Raw genomic sequence first — 14,296 nt, 5'->3', positions numbered from 1 at the left:
GGCAGCAGTAGGGTAGTTCTGCAGTCAGCTTCAAATGTGGGTTCTCTAAATATTCTCAGCAGCTTTTGTTGAAATTAGTGTCTTCTTCCCTCCAGGGATTCCCACTTGAGCTCCTGAAGAATACTCTGAACATTTGCATGTTGATTGGACCTACCAGCAACAAATCTAGCAGCTCACCTCTGAATTGCTTCCATGTCTTCTTTTAATCTAACCTGGTGCAGATCCTAAACCTCAAGCAGTATTCAAGAACAGATCACACTTGTGTCCTATAAGCAATCTCCTTTGCAGATGAACCACACTGCCTTAGAATTTTTCCAATAAACCGAAGTCAACAATTTGCCTTCTCTGCCACAATCCTCACACATATCGCATATGACATGGCTGTGTCGAGCAGGACACTAATAATGCTGTATCCGAACATTATGGGTATGTTTTTCTTTTCTGGCTCCATTAAGAGCCAGCTGCCATTCATCAAACCAACTAGAAATTTTGTCTAGGTCATCTTGCACCAACTTACCATCACTTATCTTCAACACCTCCTCATACACCACAGTATCATCAGTGAACAACTGCAGATTGCTACCCCTGTCTGTTAGTCCATCCCTATGAAATCCCCAAACCACCTTCCCTACCCTCTGGCTCCTATCCTTGTAACCGCCCCCGGTGCAAAACCTGTCCCATGCACCCTCCCACCACCACCTACTCCAGGTCCTGTAACCCGGAAGGTGTACACGATCAAAGGCAGAGCCACGTGTGAAAGCACCCACGTGATTTACCAACTGACCTGCCTACACTGTGATGCATTCTATGTGGGAATGGCCAGCAACAAACTGTCCATTCGCATGAATGGACACAGGCAGACAGTGTTTGTTGGTAATGAGGATCACCCTGTGGCTAAACATGCCTTGGTGCACGGCCAGCACATCTTGGCACAGTGTTACACCGTCCGGGTTATCTGGATACTTCCCACCAACACCAACCTATCCGAACTCCGGAGATGGGAACTTGCCCTTCAGTATATCCTCTCTTCTCGTTATCCGCCAGGCCTCAATCTCCGCTAATTTCAAGTTGCCGCCACTCATACCTCACCTGTCTTTCAACAACTTCTTTGCCTCTACACTTCCGCCTCGACTGACATCTCTGCCCAAACTCTTTGTCTTTAAATATGTCTGCTTGTGTCTGTATGTGTGGACGGATATGTGTGTGTGCGCGCGCGAGCGAGTGTATACCTGTCCTTTTTTCCCCCTAAGGTAAGTCATTCCGCTCCCGGGATTGGAATGACTCCTTACCCTCTCCCTTAAAACCCACTTCCTTTCGTCTTTCCCTCTCCTTCCCTCTTTCCTGATGAGGCAACAGTTTGTTGCGAAAGCTTGAATTTTGTGTGTATGTTTGTGTTTGTTTGTGTGTCTATCGACCTGCCAGCGCTTTCGTTCGGTAAGTCACCTCATCTTTGTTTTTATATATAAGATCATTTATGTATATAGAAAATAGCATTTTCAGTGGTACCTTTCATCTGTTCTTTGAACTGCATATGTTTTACGATTTATTATGCTCCAACAGCAAAACTGATAAACAGTTTTTATCACAAGAACTAAGTAAGAAAATAAAATGTGGATGCTATCATCATTTATATGGTGAAACCTAACCCCACCATCAATTTCAGAGGTTCTTCAGGGTTATTTTCACAGTATTTCAGAATAAGGAACATGTGGTCTCCATTGATTTGTTACAGAGTAATAGTATAGCAGCAATTTATTTGCTTTCTTAAAGTATCTTCAATCCCAATTACCTTTGTTTCTATTAAAGTATCTTCAAAGAAAGTAAAAAAGTTTGTAATATGCAATAACCAAAATGTACAAAGTAAAGTAAGAGTAATGGAACAACCCTTCAATGCAGAAGTTCTGTGATGTGGTAACTGCCACTGCAGTGACAAGTCAGCATAATGTCGTCATGCCACATTTTCATTGCTTTCAGTTAACAGGAACAGGACGTGCCTGACGGCCAATTCCTTGTCAGTAAATGTGTGTCACTGGTAATATACAACACTGCTGGAAAAAACCTAGCCCACGAAGGTGCCAAGGATGGCTAAATCCAAGTGCAGGGCCGAAGAATTGAGAAGGCAGTACTGTTGACGAGAGCAACTACTGCAAGTGAATGAAACAAGTTTTTTTCCCCCCTCCAAATGATACACACACCACATTCTGTCAGAAATTAACTGTTGTGTAGATGATGTCAGTACAATACATATACAAACATAAATGAGGGTAGGAAATAAAATTAAATGCAATTACACTGTAATAAGCTGCAGGAAACCATGGGTTCATTATACCAAAACACTCACAAAATATCCCTTAACAACCCATAGACTTTTTTTGGAGTTTGGTTTTACCTTGTAGAAAGGAATAACAACTATAAATTACTTATGGCTGACAGTGTTAGAAACTCTGATACCAGACTTATTGTTTTCTACAAAATATCACAGCACCCTTTATCAAGGTTGTGAAAAATACTTTACGGGAGTTTAAAAAAAATGGACGTGAAAATAAATTTAGGATTATAAAAAAATTATTTTTGACAAGCATATGTGGATTATTTACAGCTGCTTTTAAAAATAATATTGTTCCAAAACGTTATTTGGGGCCTCAACAAAAAAACTAAATAAATACCCAAGTACCAGAACAGATAACACTGGAACCTCTATGAGGTAGTGGTGTAAAGGAGGAAGACCTGAAGAGGAGCAATGACTGGTGGAAAGACTGACAGTTGCTCCTGAACATATATTTAACATACCACTGTTAGCAAAATTTCACTGGAATAGTAACAACCGCAAAATACCTAGAAGTAACTGCCTGGAGTGACCTGAAGTAGGAAAAACAGATGCCAGGCTGAGACTTACTGGGAGACTCTTAACAAAATGTTATTCATCCATTTGTTTCACTGATTACTGAGTACCGTTCAACAGTCTGCGGACTTAGCAGGATTAATAGAAGAGTTATAAGATCTAATCAAGACCAACATGTTTGCTCGTGCAATGTTTTAGTAATTGCAAGACCGTTATGGAAAGGCTCGACAAGCTGTAGTGGCAGGTGCTACGAGAGAGATGCTGTAGTCCCAAGAGTTGGAGATTTGCAGCAATAAGAAGAGAGCTCCGTTTGTGTACTGAATGAATGGACAATTTAATCAGAATAATTTCTTCAGCATTTCTGATGTACTACTTTAGTTATTACTGGCAAACCTACACAAGAAACACCTTATGGCACTACAAGCTGAAGACCATGATCTCCACTGCTGTCTTTTGCTATCTTACTTATTCAATGGGAACCTTCACTGCCCCACGTTCCAAGAGATGGCACTGTATCTGCATCAGCAGTCTTCCTACCTTACTGCTATTTTATATATTTAATGTTACGTAGTGGCACGTATAATAAATTATACGCTTTCTACTGTAATTTTCTGACAACACTTCGTATTACAACATGGTGAATTCCATTTGCAGCTTCTGTAGCTTCATTCACCTGTTTTTTATGGCCCTGTTTAATGACAAACTTTTTCCCGTATATTCTTCTATAAAGGATGGTGCAGATGAAAGTAGCCCATGTAAGTATAAAGGAAACAGTGAAATTACAGAAATTAAGAACTGAAATGGACTTACCATTTGTTTACAATGAAAAATACAGTGAAAAATGTGTTTCTAGAAGATGTTGAAAGTGAGCCCATGCAACATCAATATACAGCTGTACACATCAAAGCATATTCAGATACACTCTGAGTAAAGTTTGGGTATCAACAGCTGTAACTTCACGGCTGATGTCTTTCAGTTCCTGTGTAGTGTGTAGTGTGTAGATTTATTTCATAGACGTTGCTCTTCAAGCGTACGAACAGGAAAATAAAAATTGCATGTTGTTAGATCCAGCCAACATGGTGGCCATAAAGGTCTCCTGATAGTTCGTTCCTCAGAGAAGATATCGTGGACTTGTTCCGGGGATACCTTAGATGTGCGGCATGTTGTCCCATCTTGCTGGAAGAAGCAATAGTGTCTTGTATTCAGCGAGTTGAGCACAAACTATGGATCTGTGTTGGGGTAGAGTCAAAAAATGATGCATGTTCCTGTTACACAGCACCAAGTGCCAATTTTTTTTCACCACTGAGTGGTTGCTGACATACAATGTTAGGGTTCATTGACGAAACAAATAGAAGAATGCTAACAATTGATTATTGCATGAAACTATTTATTCTTGTAGCTGTTTATTTCATACGTCAAAATACTGCATTCACATTCAAAGAGGGAGCATGATACTTTTATATGCACCACCCTCTATTTTCTTCATGTCAGTGTTGTTACATATTTTGTAATCTATGTTGCAATTACTTTGTTCTTATACATACCACTTGATGTAACTGTACACACTTGAGTGCCAACACCTGGCCTTTTTGGCAACTTTTGGCTTGGCTTTTGCAAGCACACAGTAGTTAGTCTTGCTCTAGCTATGAGTAGGCCACAGTCAAATCTGACATACTGAACACAAACATTTCTCAGTTTTGACAAGTTACTTTATGTACCAGTTTATATGTATTCCGCAACTGACAGCAATCTTATCATGCACAGTATGTTTCTTTTTGTATATTACTGATATTCTTGTTTTTAATAATTTTCACTACCTAACATACTTTTCTGTTTATTTTGTTCAAACAAGTCTTCAATTAGTCTTCAATTAGTTGGTTTTTACCATGACAGTTTTTCTTTATTGAAAGCATTACTCATATGGGCATGGTATGTTTTCGAACACCATATCCTGACACACATTCTATCATAAGTGGTGTGTTATTAATTTTACATATTTCCTCATTTTCAGACATTTATAACTTTGAAGTTTAGTTCATAAAATTTAATTTAAAGCAATTTTCTGTATTTTTCTTGCTCTCCAATTCAAGATCATTGCTCAGTCAACTGAAATTAGACATCACATTTCAATGTTTTATAATTTATACAATCTAGGAAATTAAAAAGTTCAAAAATTAAAAAAAAAATGATAGTGACCAATAAGACCAAAAATTAAATTCTCTTCCATATGTGGAACATCCATAAAAATTTGCGGACATATGCCAGCAAAGAAACCCAGCTGAAGTTCCATAAAACCCTTGCTTAAGGAAGTCAAGCATGGGCAACAATGAGACATCGAAACAGTAGAATACAGACTCAATAAACGAGGTTTTTAAGATTAGTGAAAGGATGTATGTGGAAAGACCATAAAAGAAACGAGTTTAAAAGGAAATATTTAGGAATATATAACCTAAACACAGAAGTAAAGGGAAAGAAGAGAAAATGACAGGAACATGGAGACTACCTTTATGGGTGGAGAAAGACTTCCGGTAAGGGCTCTCAGTCAGGAATGCCCTGAACAAAGAGAAGTAGGAAGGTCAAAAAGAGATGGAGTACCGTAACAGGCACTTTGCTGACCTCTACGCCACTGAGTGCAGAGGCAAAAGTGAAATATTGTATTTACCAAACCAACATGATCCTGAATAACAAACTGTTTTACAGTTATTAAGTGTATGCCTAAGAAAGGTAACATTATACCTAGGCCTATTCTGAATTTATGCCATTTATTGATTGTTTACATTTTGATAATACAGTAGAAATAAAATGGTTTAAATTAATTTGTGTCCTCACTTCCTTTTTTGTTTACTTTCTAAACCAAGTCATCTGTGATATCTCCATTTTAATAATAATACTAATCATCTTTTGTAAGGCTACTGGCATTTCTTCTTTCCTGACACAACTCCCATAATATGCCAACTTCCGAGGCATTCATTATCACTGGACACATAGCACTTTTTGAATCCTTTAATAATATATTCACATAAGATTCAGTCCCAGACACAAAGGATCCAGTGGCCCAGCATGGATAATTTAGTTTCTTTAGCCCCACCACCTGGAGTATGGGTATGGTCTCCTTAAAGACACCAGTCACTGTAAAGCTGCCTCAGGTGGGCTTTAAAACGTCTATTTATAATTTCCACTACTTGAAGCTGTGAGGTAATGCTGCCAGCAATTGCCAGATCTATGTTGTTCTTTGCTAATAGAGCCTTAATTTCCCAGGTAAGGTGCCCTCAGAAAGACTCCGTTTCCAACAGCTTTCCGCTGTAAAGCAAACAGAATGGTATTCTGTTCCAAATGATCTTCAGCCAATCTTTCATCAGGTCACTCATCATCATCCCTTTCTAGACATCTAAAAGAAAGTCCCGTAGGCAGCTTTTCTTCTGGTATTGTTTTTCTGCAAAGAATCACATTGGGGGGAACTTGCTTCAATCTGCTAGTGCACCCGGCATTTCTGTTATTCTGGCATTTTTATTGAGAGAACTTTTTACAGGAACGCCTCTAACACCCTTCATGTAAACAATGACATTTGACAACATATCAAAATAAAATGATGACTGATCAGCATTGACCCCATGGCCTACCAAGCAGTCATACTGTTTCCTTAAATGGATTATATGATAATATACAAGCAGTTTTTCATCAAATGCTGCAGGAAGTTGCTGAGCTAGCATTGTTTTATGTCTTATCACAAGCCCTACCCTCTTTTCTCCACCTTTTTACATCAGCCAATGCTTGCTCTGAATTGCAGAACACATGCAGTTGAAAAATTCCTCTTGATCACCAGGGTCTTCATTCAGGTAACTTCTTAACTGGGATGCTTTCACTGAGTTTCCCTTGCACATACTGAACCCATTGCTTCAATCATGAAACACTTCCTGCTTCAGTCCACTGAAAATCTTGTGCCTGAAACTGGCATTTTTTAAATTTATTCTTTATCTGGTGTAACGAACAAACATTTGTTACAGCAAATGTTCTTCCTGTTTTACACAGTTTTTCATGGCCTCTGTTTCATAGGTCACTATTAACTCTAAATGAGTGTTGTATTGCATGCATGAACCAATTGAGAACCATTAACTGTTAAATCATCTTTCTCAACAGTCATGTTTGTAATTTACATCCATTATCTAATTTTACAATCTACAGTACTTGCAGACTTAACAATAAAATCAACCTGAATGGCATCAATACATGGTCCTCTCAGCTCACTACAAAATATTAGTGTTGTTATTCTCTAACAAACTACTTAACCTGACATCATTTGCAAACATGAGAGGTACAGCATTCAGAATTTGGCTAAAGTGCTCTTACGGTGTCAACGGATTTTCGTTGTGCGCTGCAGTTGACAATTCGTCATCATTTGTTGTAGCCAGCCCGATGATAGTGTGCAGTAGCCAATGAGAATAGCTGTACCTTATAACGTCGGTTACCACAAATATGTGACTTTTTCCCTCCAGAAAGTCACGATTTCCAACACTGTGGTTGGGTAGGGGGAGGTTAGTGTTTACCACTCCTTCTGCGAAAAGGTCATTAGAGACTGAGCACAAATTCAGATTAGCATAAGATGGAGAAGGAAAATGGCCGTGCCCTTTCAAAGGAAACATCCCAACATCTGCCTCAAGTGACTAACGGAAATCGCGGCAAACCTAAATCAGGATGGCCGGCCGTGAGTTTGGATCACTGTCCTCCCCAGTGTGAGTCCAGTGTGCTAACCACTGCATTAGCCTACTTTGTTTGTGGTTAGGCAGGAACCTAACAGCAAATCTTAAAATTGCTGCAAGCAGAATAAAATATAAGCCAACTTCATGCACAAAGTGAAGGAAACTGCAAACAAGAATCTCACTGGCTATTTAAACCTGACCCATGATTCATCTTGTTGACTTCCCACCACTCATCAGATGAGCCACTGCCTACAGCAGCCTATAAGGGAAAATCCACTAACATAGTAGGTGCATTTATCTCAGTACTGATGTTTCACATGGAATTAATTTCTCAAATAGCGAATGAAGTCTTCCTAAAATACTATTTACTGTACAAAACAAGCAAAAATTTAAATGCCAGTTTAATTCTCATTATATACTCCAGCTGTTGAATTTCATTATACAAAATACTCCTGACAAGCAAGCAACAAAATCTGTCAAAGCAACCCTGCCATACCTTCTGTGAAAGTACAAAAGGAAATGGGTATTATAATTAGCTGATACTTCAATTCACACCCTTCCTCTATTACAACAGAATATGTGATGTAAGTAACAAATCCAGCTGACCTATTTTCAGTCTAGTCTATCAGTCAACATTATCTGTATAACGCAAGAATATGAAATGATCAATGCTGGTACAGGAGTCCATTTTTCTTGCAAATAATGCTACACATATACAATTGTGCATTTGTAATCAAAACGGGCAACTGTAAAATCTTTCAGTATCTAAAATGCTCCAGGATCTTCCTCTACATCTCTATAATGTGGTCAAATGAAAATTTGATATAAATAGTCCATACAGCTATAATGAGAACTTTCCAGATTTAATCAGTCATATGACCCACTAACAAGTTCATGTTTAAAATCCATAGTGGTGAGGAGTATAAATGCTTAATATTTTCCCTACTTAATGTTAGCACACTGCACAAGGAACTAGCTGAACATAAGAAAGAACTTAACAGAAATATACAGTGACATACCTGATTCTTTTCTATTATTCTGTTTAGCATAAGCACTGCTTTGCACTTCTGTTCCCAAATCATCAACCAGAAATGGCCTGTTGTATGTGGCAAAGGGCCCTGTGTCAAGATATACCGACGGTGTGCCCTTTCCATCTGCAAAAAAGAATAAGCAGAAGGAATTTGCAAGTTATTACCAACTTCACACCATTAAATTTATTAATAACGGCATCACAACATGTTAGTACTTATTCACATATTTCACCCCATAAATATAGAAAATGTGTGGATTGGAACTTGAAAACATTAGGTTGAGCTAGTCAATGCGTAAAACACTCTAGAGAAAATATTAATTGATGGAAAAGTACAGAACACAGACATGACACAGCCCAAACATGTAACTAGTGCTTTCAACAATTATTTTTCTAAGATAGTACAGCAGTTAATATATACACACCTTGACAAACAGCCAGCCAGTCACTAAGATCAAAAAAATCACCCAAACATGTTATTAATGTATCCAGCAACACCTGAGGAACTGTCAAGAATCCTAAAAGAATTACCTAATAAATATTTGGATGCTGATGAGATACCAGACATCATCATCAAAGTTAGCGTAACATTTATTGTGGAACCACTAACAGACATCATGAGAGTGGTGTACTTCTAAAGAATCTAAAAACTGCGAAAATAACCCCTTTGCATAAGAAGGGTGCAAAAGGTTATATTGCTAACTATAGGCCAGTTTCAGTATTTTCAGGCTTCAGCAAAATTATGGAAAAAATGTTCCTTACAAGATTAACAGTTTTCTTAAATAAAGAATAAGTTATTCCCAACATGGCTTCAGAGCTGAAAAGTCAGCTCAGACAGCAATTTTTGCCTTCTTAAATGAAGTATTAAAAACAGTGGATGACAAGCAACATGTATCTGGGATATTTCTGGATCTAAGTAAAGCCTTCAATGTTACTGATCATGGCATTCTCTTGCGTAAATTAACAGATTATTGAATTAGAGGCCAGTCTGAAAGGTTGTACCTCAGTAATCATCAGCAGATTACAGAAATAAAACACAAAGATAGTGAAACACAAAAAATATTCTAGTTTTTACAATGATGAGGAGAAAATCAAGTATGGAATCCCACAACGGTCAGTTATGGGACCTGTCCTGTTTCTGCTGCATATAAATGACTTGGCTAGTAAAATACACGATGGAACCATTTCACTGTTTGCAGATGACACTAATATTCTAATTAAATAACAAAATGAGGAAAATCTGCAGGAGGCTGCAAAATCAGTTATGCACACCTTAAGGTATTGGCTCAGGACCAATATGCTCATCATAAATTCTGAAAAAACTGTGGCAGTTAACTTCCACACCCCACAAAACCTCCATCCTGCAACTTTGTTTTCACTATCGAAGGAAAAAAAAATGTGTCTAAGGTCAGCGTGCAAAATTTCTAGGTATTTATGATCAGGAAGATCTGAAGCGGGAGGTGCACCTAAACAGTTTAAATAAGATTTTTCACAAAAGGGAGTGTCTCAAAAAACGAAAATCTTTGCAGACACTATTATATACAGACATATGAAACTAGGCAGAAGATGAATGTACACATGAACACAGTAAATACAAACTTATGCAAAAGAAGTGTGTATTATACTGGAGCTATGTTACATAACCATTTGTCTTCTTACCTAAAATGCATACCAACATTAAATGTATTTAAAATAAAGTTAAATAGTTCTTGCTTGACCACTGCTTCTATTCTTTGTCTAAATTTATGGATCATCATAATAAGTAAACCTCATTAGCCAAATTTTACTAACTGTCAAGACATAATATAGTTTACTTTGCACTTATCACGTCATTTCACTTAATAACTGCTATTATCACATCAGAAGCAATTCAAAGTTTAAAAATTAAATGCCATGCCCCTCAGAGAGAATGCATGCTTGGATTTTCAGTTAAACCATGCATAATCTGATCTGTATATAATTTTAGACAACCTCCATAAAGTAATATAGATTGATCTAACTGAACAGATATAAATGATAAGAGTGATTCACAGTCGAAAGATAAACTGCCTAAAAATCAGGTAAAATTTGACAAGCAGTAATTAATTAATGGCACAAACAAAAGCCAAGGAGTCGAGATAAATTCTTACACGTCTTAACTAATGTCCTTGTAGAAATATCATGAGCAGAAAAAGTTTGAAACCAGTGCGTCTAAGTATTGGTATGCACACTACACCTAAATAATGTACGAATCTTGATGCCAGTGTGTTAGGAGACTATAGCACAGTAAACATATAAGTAAATATACACAATTATGATGCAACATTATGAATCTGCCCTCAAGACAACAAATTTAATACCAAATACCTTATTAAATGAATGTAGTAAAGTGGCTTTGAGAGTCATCAAAACACAGATGGATCGCAAAAAGAAAGCACCAGTAATCCTCATGAAATATTAGATATTTATTATATGTCGACTACTTCATTACGATCTTCATCCGATGTTTAAAGTTTTTGCTGACTTTTGCCAGCATGAGGGACTGGCACTATCAATGGCACACTCTCCAATGCTAATGGAAACATTGAAAAACATGAAAAACATTTGCCGAAGAGCCAAAGACAAAACACAAAAGCCAATAGGTGTCAACAAGTGCCATTACATCCTCAACAATTCTCTATTAAATATATACTGTGCCAATTGTATGTAACAGAACAAGATTAAGAAATACACAAGAAAATCGGGATCACTTCTGCCGATTCTCAACAAAGCAACAAAAGGTGTTAGTTGGAGTAGTTTAACTTCCTGTATGACCAGTTAATTATTTGTTGCATCTACAATTTCTGAGCTGAACACCAGCACACTGTTTCAATTTAAACACATAAGAAACAAATGAAAACACTTCACACAAATTATTAACTCATGGCATATCAAGAATATTGCTACAATGTAACAGTATTGTATGCATTTAGAAGTTGAACCAACATTTCAAATACAAAAACCTACTTTGCCCTGAGTAGTATTGCTTCAGATCTCATCTCCACAGTAAAAGCAGCTGAGGATTGTAATTAAAGTATATAATTGCTTTCAGAATAAGTTAGTAAACCATATTTGATACAATGACTCACAACATGCTAATTAGAGAGAGTTACAACACTATAGAATTATAGAGAATGCTCGTAAATTACTGCAGTCATACATAACAAACACTGGGTCTAGTGTAGCAGAGGATACAACCCATCGGCTTTGGACAATGACGTCACAAGTCGCCAGAGAGCAGTTAACCATTTTTGCTTTTGCTGCTATGTTTCAGTTTCGTTTTTTTACTGATTGCTTAATAAAGTGTATCTGTTTATTCTATCTCGTGAGATTTTTTTTTAAAAAGCCAAAAAACACTTATCAGCTACTGAAGGGAGCTACAACACTAAGAAGAATCGCTTCTCGTTTGGCGACTTGTGACACTGTCCAAAGCCGACGGGTTGTATCCCCTGCTACACTAGTCCCCAAACACTAAACAGTGGGTATAAATCATCAGATAACAGTTTCATTACTAATGACTAAATATGTACCACAACACTATTCCTAAACCTCTTCTGCTTATAACATGAAAATGATTTGCCCTAAATATTGACTTGTGAAACAGTATTGCACGTCACTGGCAACATCACTTGTTCAAGATACAACCTGGAGAAGTTACAAAATAAATCAGCAAACTCAGTAGATAGATTTATAACTAGGTACTACACAAACGTGTTACAAGTAAATAACAACAAAACAGAAGTAATCACGTTAAATATAACTGTTCCCAACCACAACAATAGATCTGAAGTTCCTTGGGTACCACACTAATTAAAGATATAGTTGGGATATTTGCAGGGTTAAGGTGAATTGCCTATTGCAAGTCGAGAAGCTGTGTCAAGAAGCGATCTCAGTGAAACACCCTACATGTAATTTTTCCTTTATCAGTACCAGTATGGTTTATGGAATTTTACTACATGAGGAAACTGCACTGGACCATACATTGTGCTTCAATGGAAAAGAATGACATTAGGTGCTCAGCCGATACCCTAGTATGTGAGGCACACAGTCTTAAGGAACCGAATTTTACAACAGTCCATGGATTCCATGTACACAATTGCTTAGCATAATGCAAAAAACGTTAACAATGTTTCCTTGATATCTTTACATAAGAAATGGATGAAAAAAAGTTAAGTTCAGTTATGAATGTAAAGAAAATTTTGTTAAACTCACATGTTCCACATCATTACGAAGTGTTGTATTCATGATCTACGGAACAAGTATTAATCTAACATGTGCAGCTGAACTACCAAATGCTCAAGTGCAAGAACATCAATAATATGTAACAAAGGTTCTACAGTTCTAATGCTGGTGTATATAAATGTAAATGGTATTATTAAAAATCATATCATGAGCTAAATAGTATGGCACATCATTTCTGCAGCTGAATGAGACACTTTAGCCTTTTACAACATTAAGTTCCAGGTATGTCAACCTGTGGTATTGGTACAAAATTTACTATGCAAATTTACCTTGGTAAAGGCCCTCTAGCAACCTACTATTAACTTCAGTTTGACATGAATTTTAACTTTTAACTAGCTGTATCGCCTTCTTAAGGAAGACGGAGATCCCGTATAGAAATATTTACAAGTAAATAACTCTATTGTGTTTTAAAATAAACTACCTCAAGAAAGTACAGTTTCATCACACACTTACCGTGATAAGATTTGCATTGATATAGTTGCAGGATCCCTTTGTGAGAACAACTCTGCTATGATCATATGGACTGACATCTCTATACCTGTTAAGATTCTTGTTTTCTGCTTTCTTTGCTTCAATGAGTGTGTAATCATTGTTTAAACTCTCATCCCTTATGCGCTGGAAAGAATAACTTTTATGAAGTAAAAGTCTTTATACATGCTCAAAATTAAAGTCGAACACACAACGAAAGCAAGGGCTGTACGAGTCACCAGCAAACAACAAAATACTATCATTAAGTCACGCAGTTTTCAATTCGGCGAAAGACGTGTTCTTATGTGTAAAACACAATTGATTATACAAAGTTTTATCTACAGGCGTCCATGCCCGTCAGACCACGGTTCTCCACAATACAACATACTTTATGTATTTAATATAAAAAATTGATATTATTGACTGGCTGTGTAACCAAATGTCAACACTATGAAACATTTTTGGAAATTTTACGAATACAATCTGTCCTTGAACTTGAACCACTTCCAATCCGAGTATTTCGAATTTCGGTATAAGGGTGCACACCTGGTACAGCTGCGTCCACGCTCTAATCGAGTCTATTTGCACAAATTCCGCTTCAATATTATTTTTACCAGGAGTCCTGCTCATCTTACACACATCCACTACACCATTTATCCACTACCGCACACACTCTCCTCATAAAACCTTGCCTTGCCAACACTACGCGCTACAGCTACCGACATCCGTAGACGGTCTGCCAACATAAACATCACAGAGCACAGAAGTTAGTTGTTGACGTCACGAAACGCTATGCATTGTACTTCTGCTTTGCTAACAAAATTATTTTAAGTTAAACATAAAATCTTAAAATATTAATTTGAAATCCACATTAGAAATATCCAAATTCAGAAGTCATGTCAAGGTTGTTTAAGGAAACACGATATTTAAATACCGGTACTGTTATAATGAAACGAAAAGAACTCGCAGTCTTACAAATTTTTCCGTGGTGGATGAAAT

The 14,296-nt window shown here is 37.1% G+C and overlaps 1 protein-coding gene across 4 annotated transcripts in view; it reads right to left on the bottom strand.

Annotated features, from left to right (window-relative positions):
• Window positions 1-14,025, bottom strand: part of LOC124614058 (tyrosine-protein phosphatase non-receptor type 2-like) — a 68,661-nt gene extending 54,636 nt beyond the window's left edge. For all 4 annotated transcript variants that reach the window (XR_006979688.1, XM_047142893.1, XM_047142891.1 and 1 more), the window contains exons 1-3: window positions 13,844-14,025; window positions 13,283-13,444; window positions 8,559-8,693 (exon numbers count right to left, since the gene is read on the bottom strand). Coding sequence is in view for 3 of the 4 variants with exons in the window: in XM_047142893.1 (XP_046998849.1) it covers window positions 8,559-8,693; window positions 13,283-13,444; window positions 13,844-13,927 (381 nt within the window). In the remaining variant the exon portion in view is untranslated. The remainder of the gene's footprint in view (window positions 1-8,558; window positions 8,694-13,282; window positions 13,445-13,843) is intronic.
• Window positions 14,026-14,296: the final 271 nt, after the last annotated feature.

The sequence above is a fragment of the Schistocerca americana genome, chromosome 4, assembly GCF_021461395.2.
Source record: "Schistocerca americana isolate TAMUIC-IGC-003095 chromosome 4, iqSchAmer2.1, whole genome shotgun sequence".
NCBI classification, from domain to species: Eukaryota; Metazoa; Arthropoda; class Insecta; order Orthoptera; family Acrididae; genus Schistocerca; species Schistocerca americana.
This window is presented reverse-complemented; position numbering and strand designations above follow the sequence as displayed.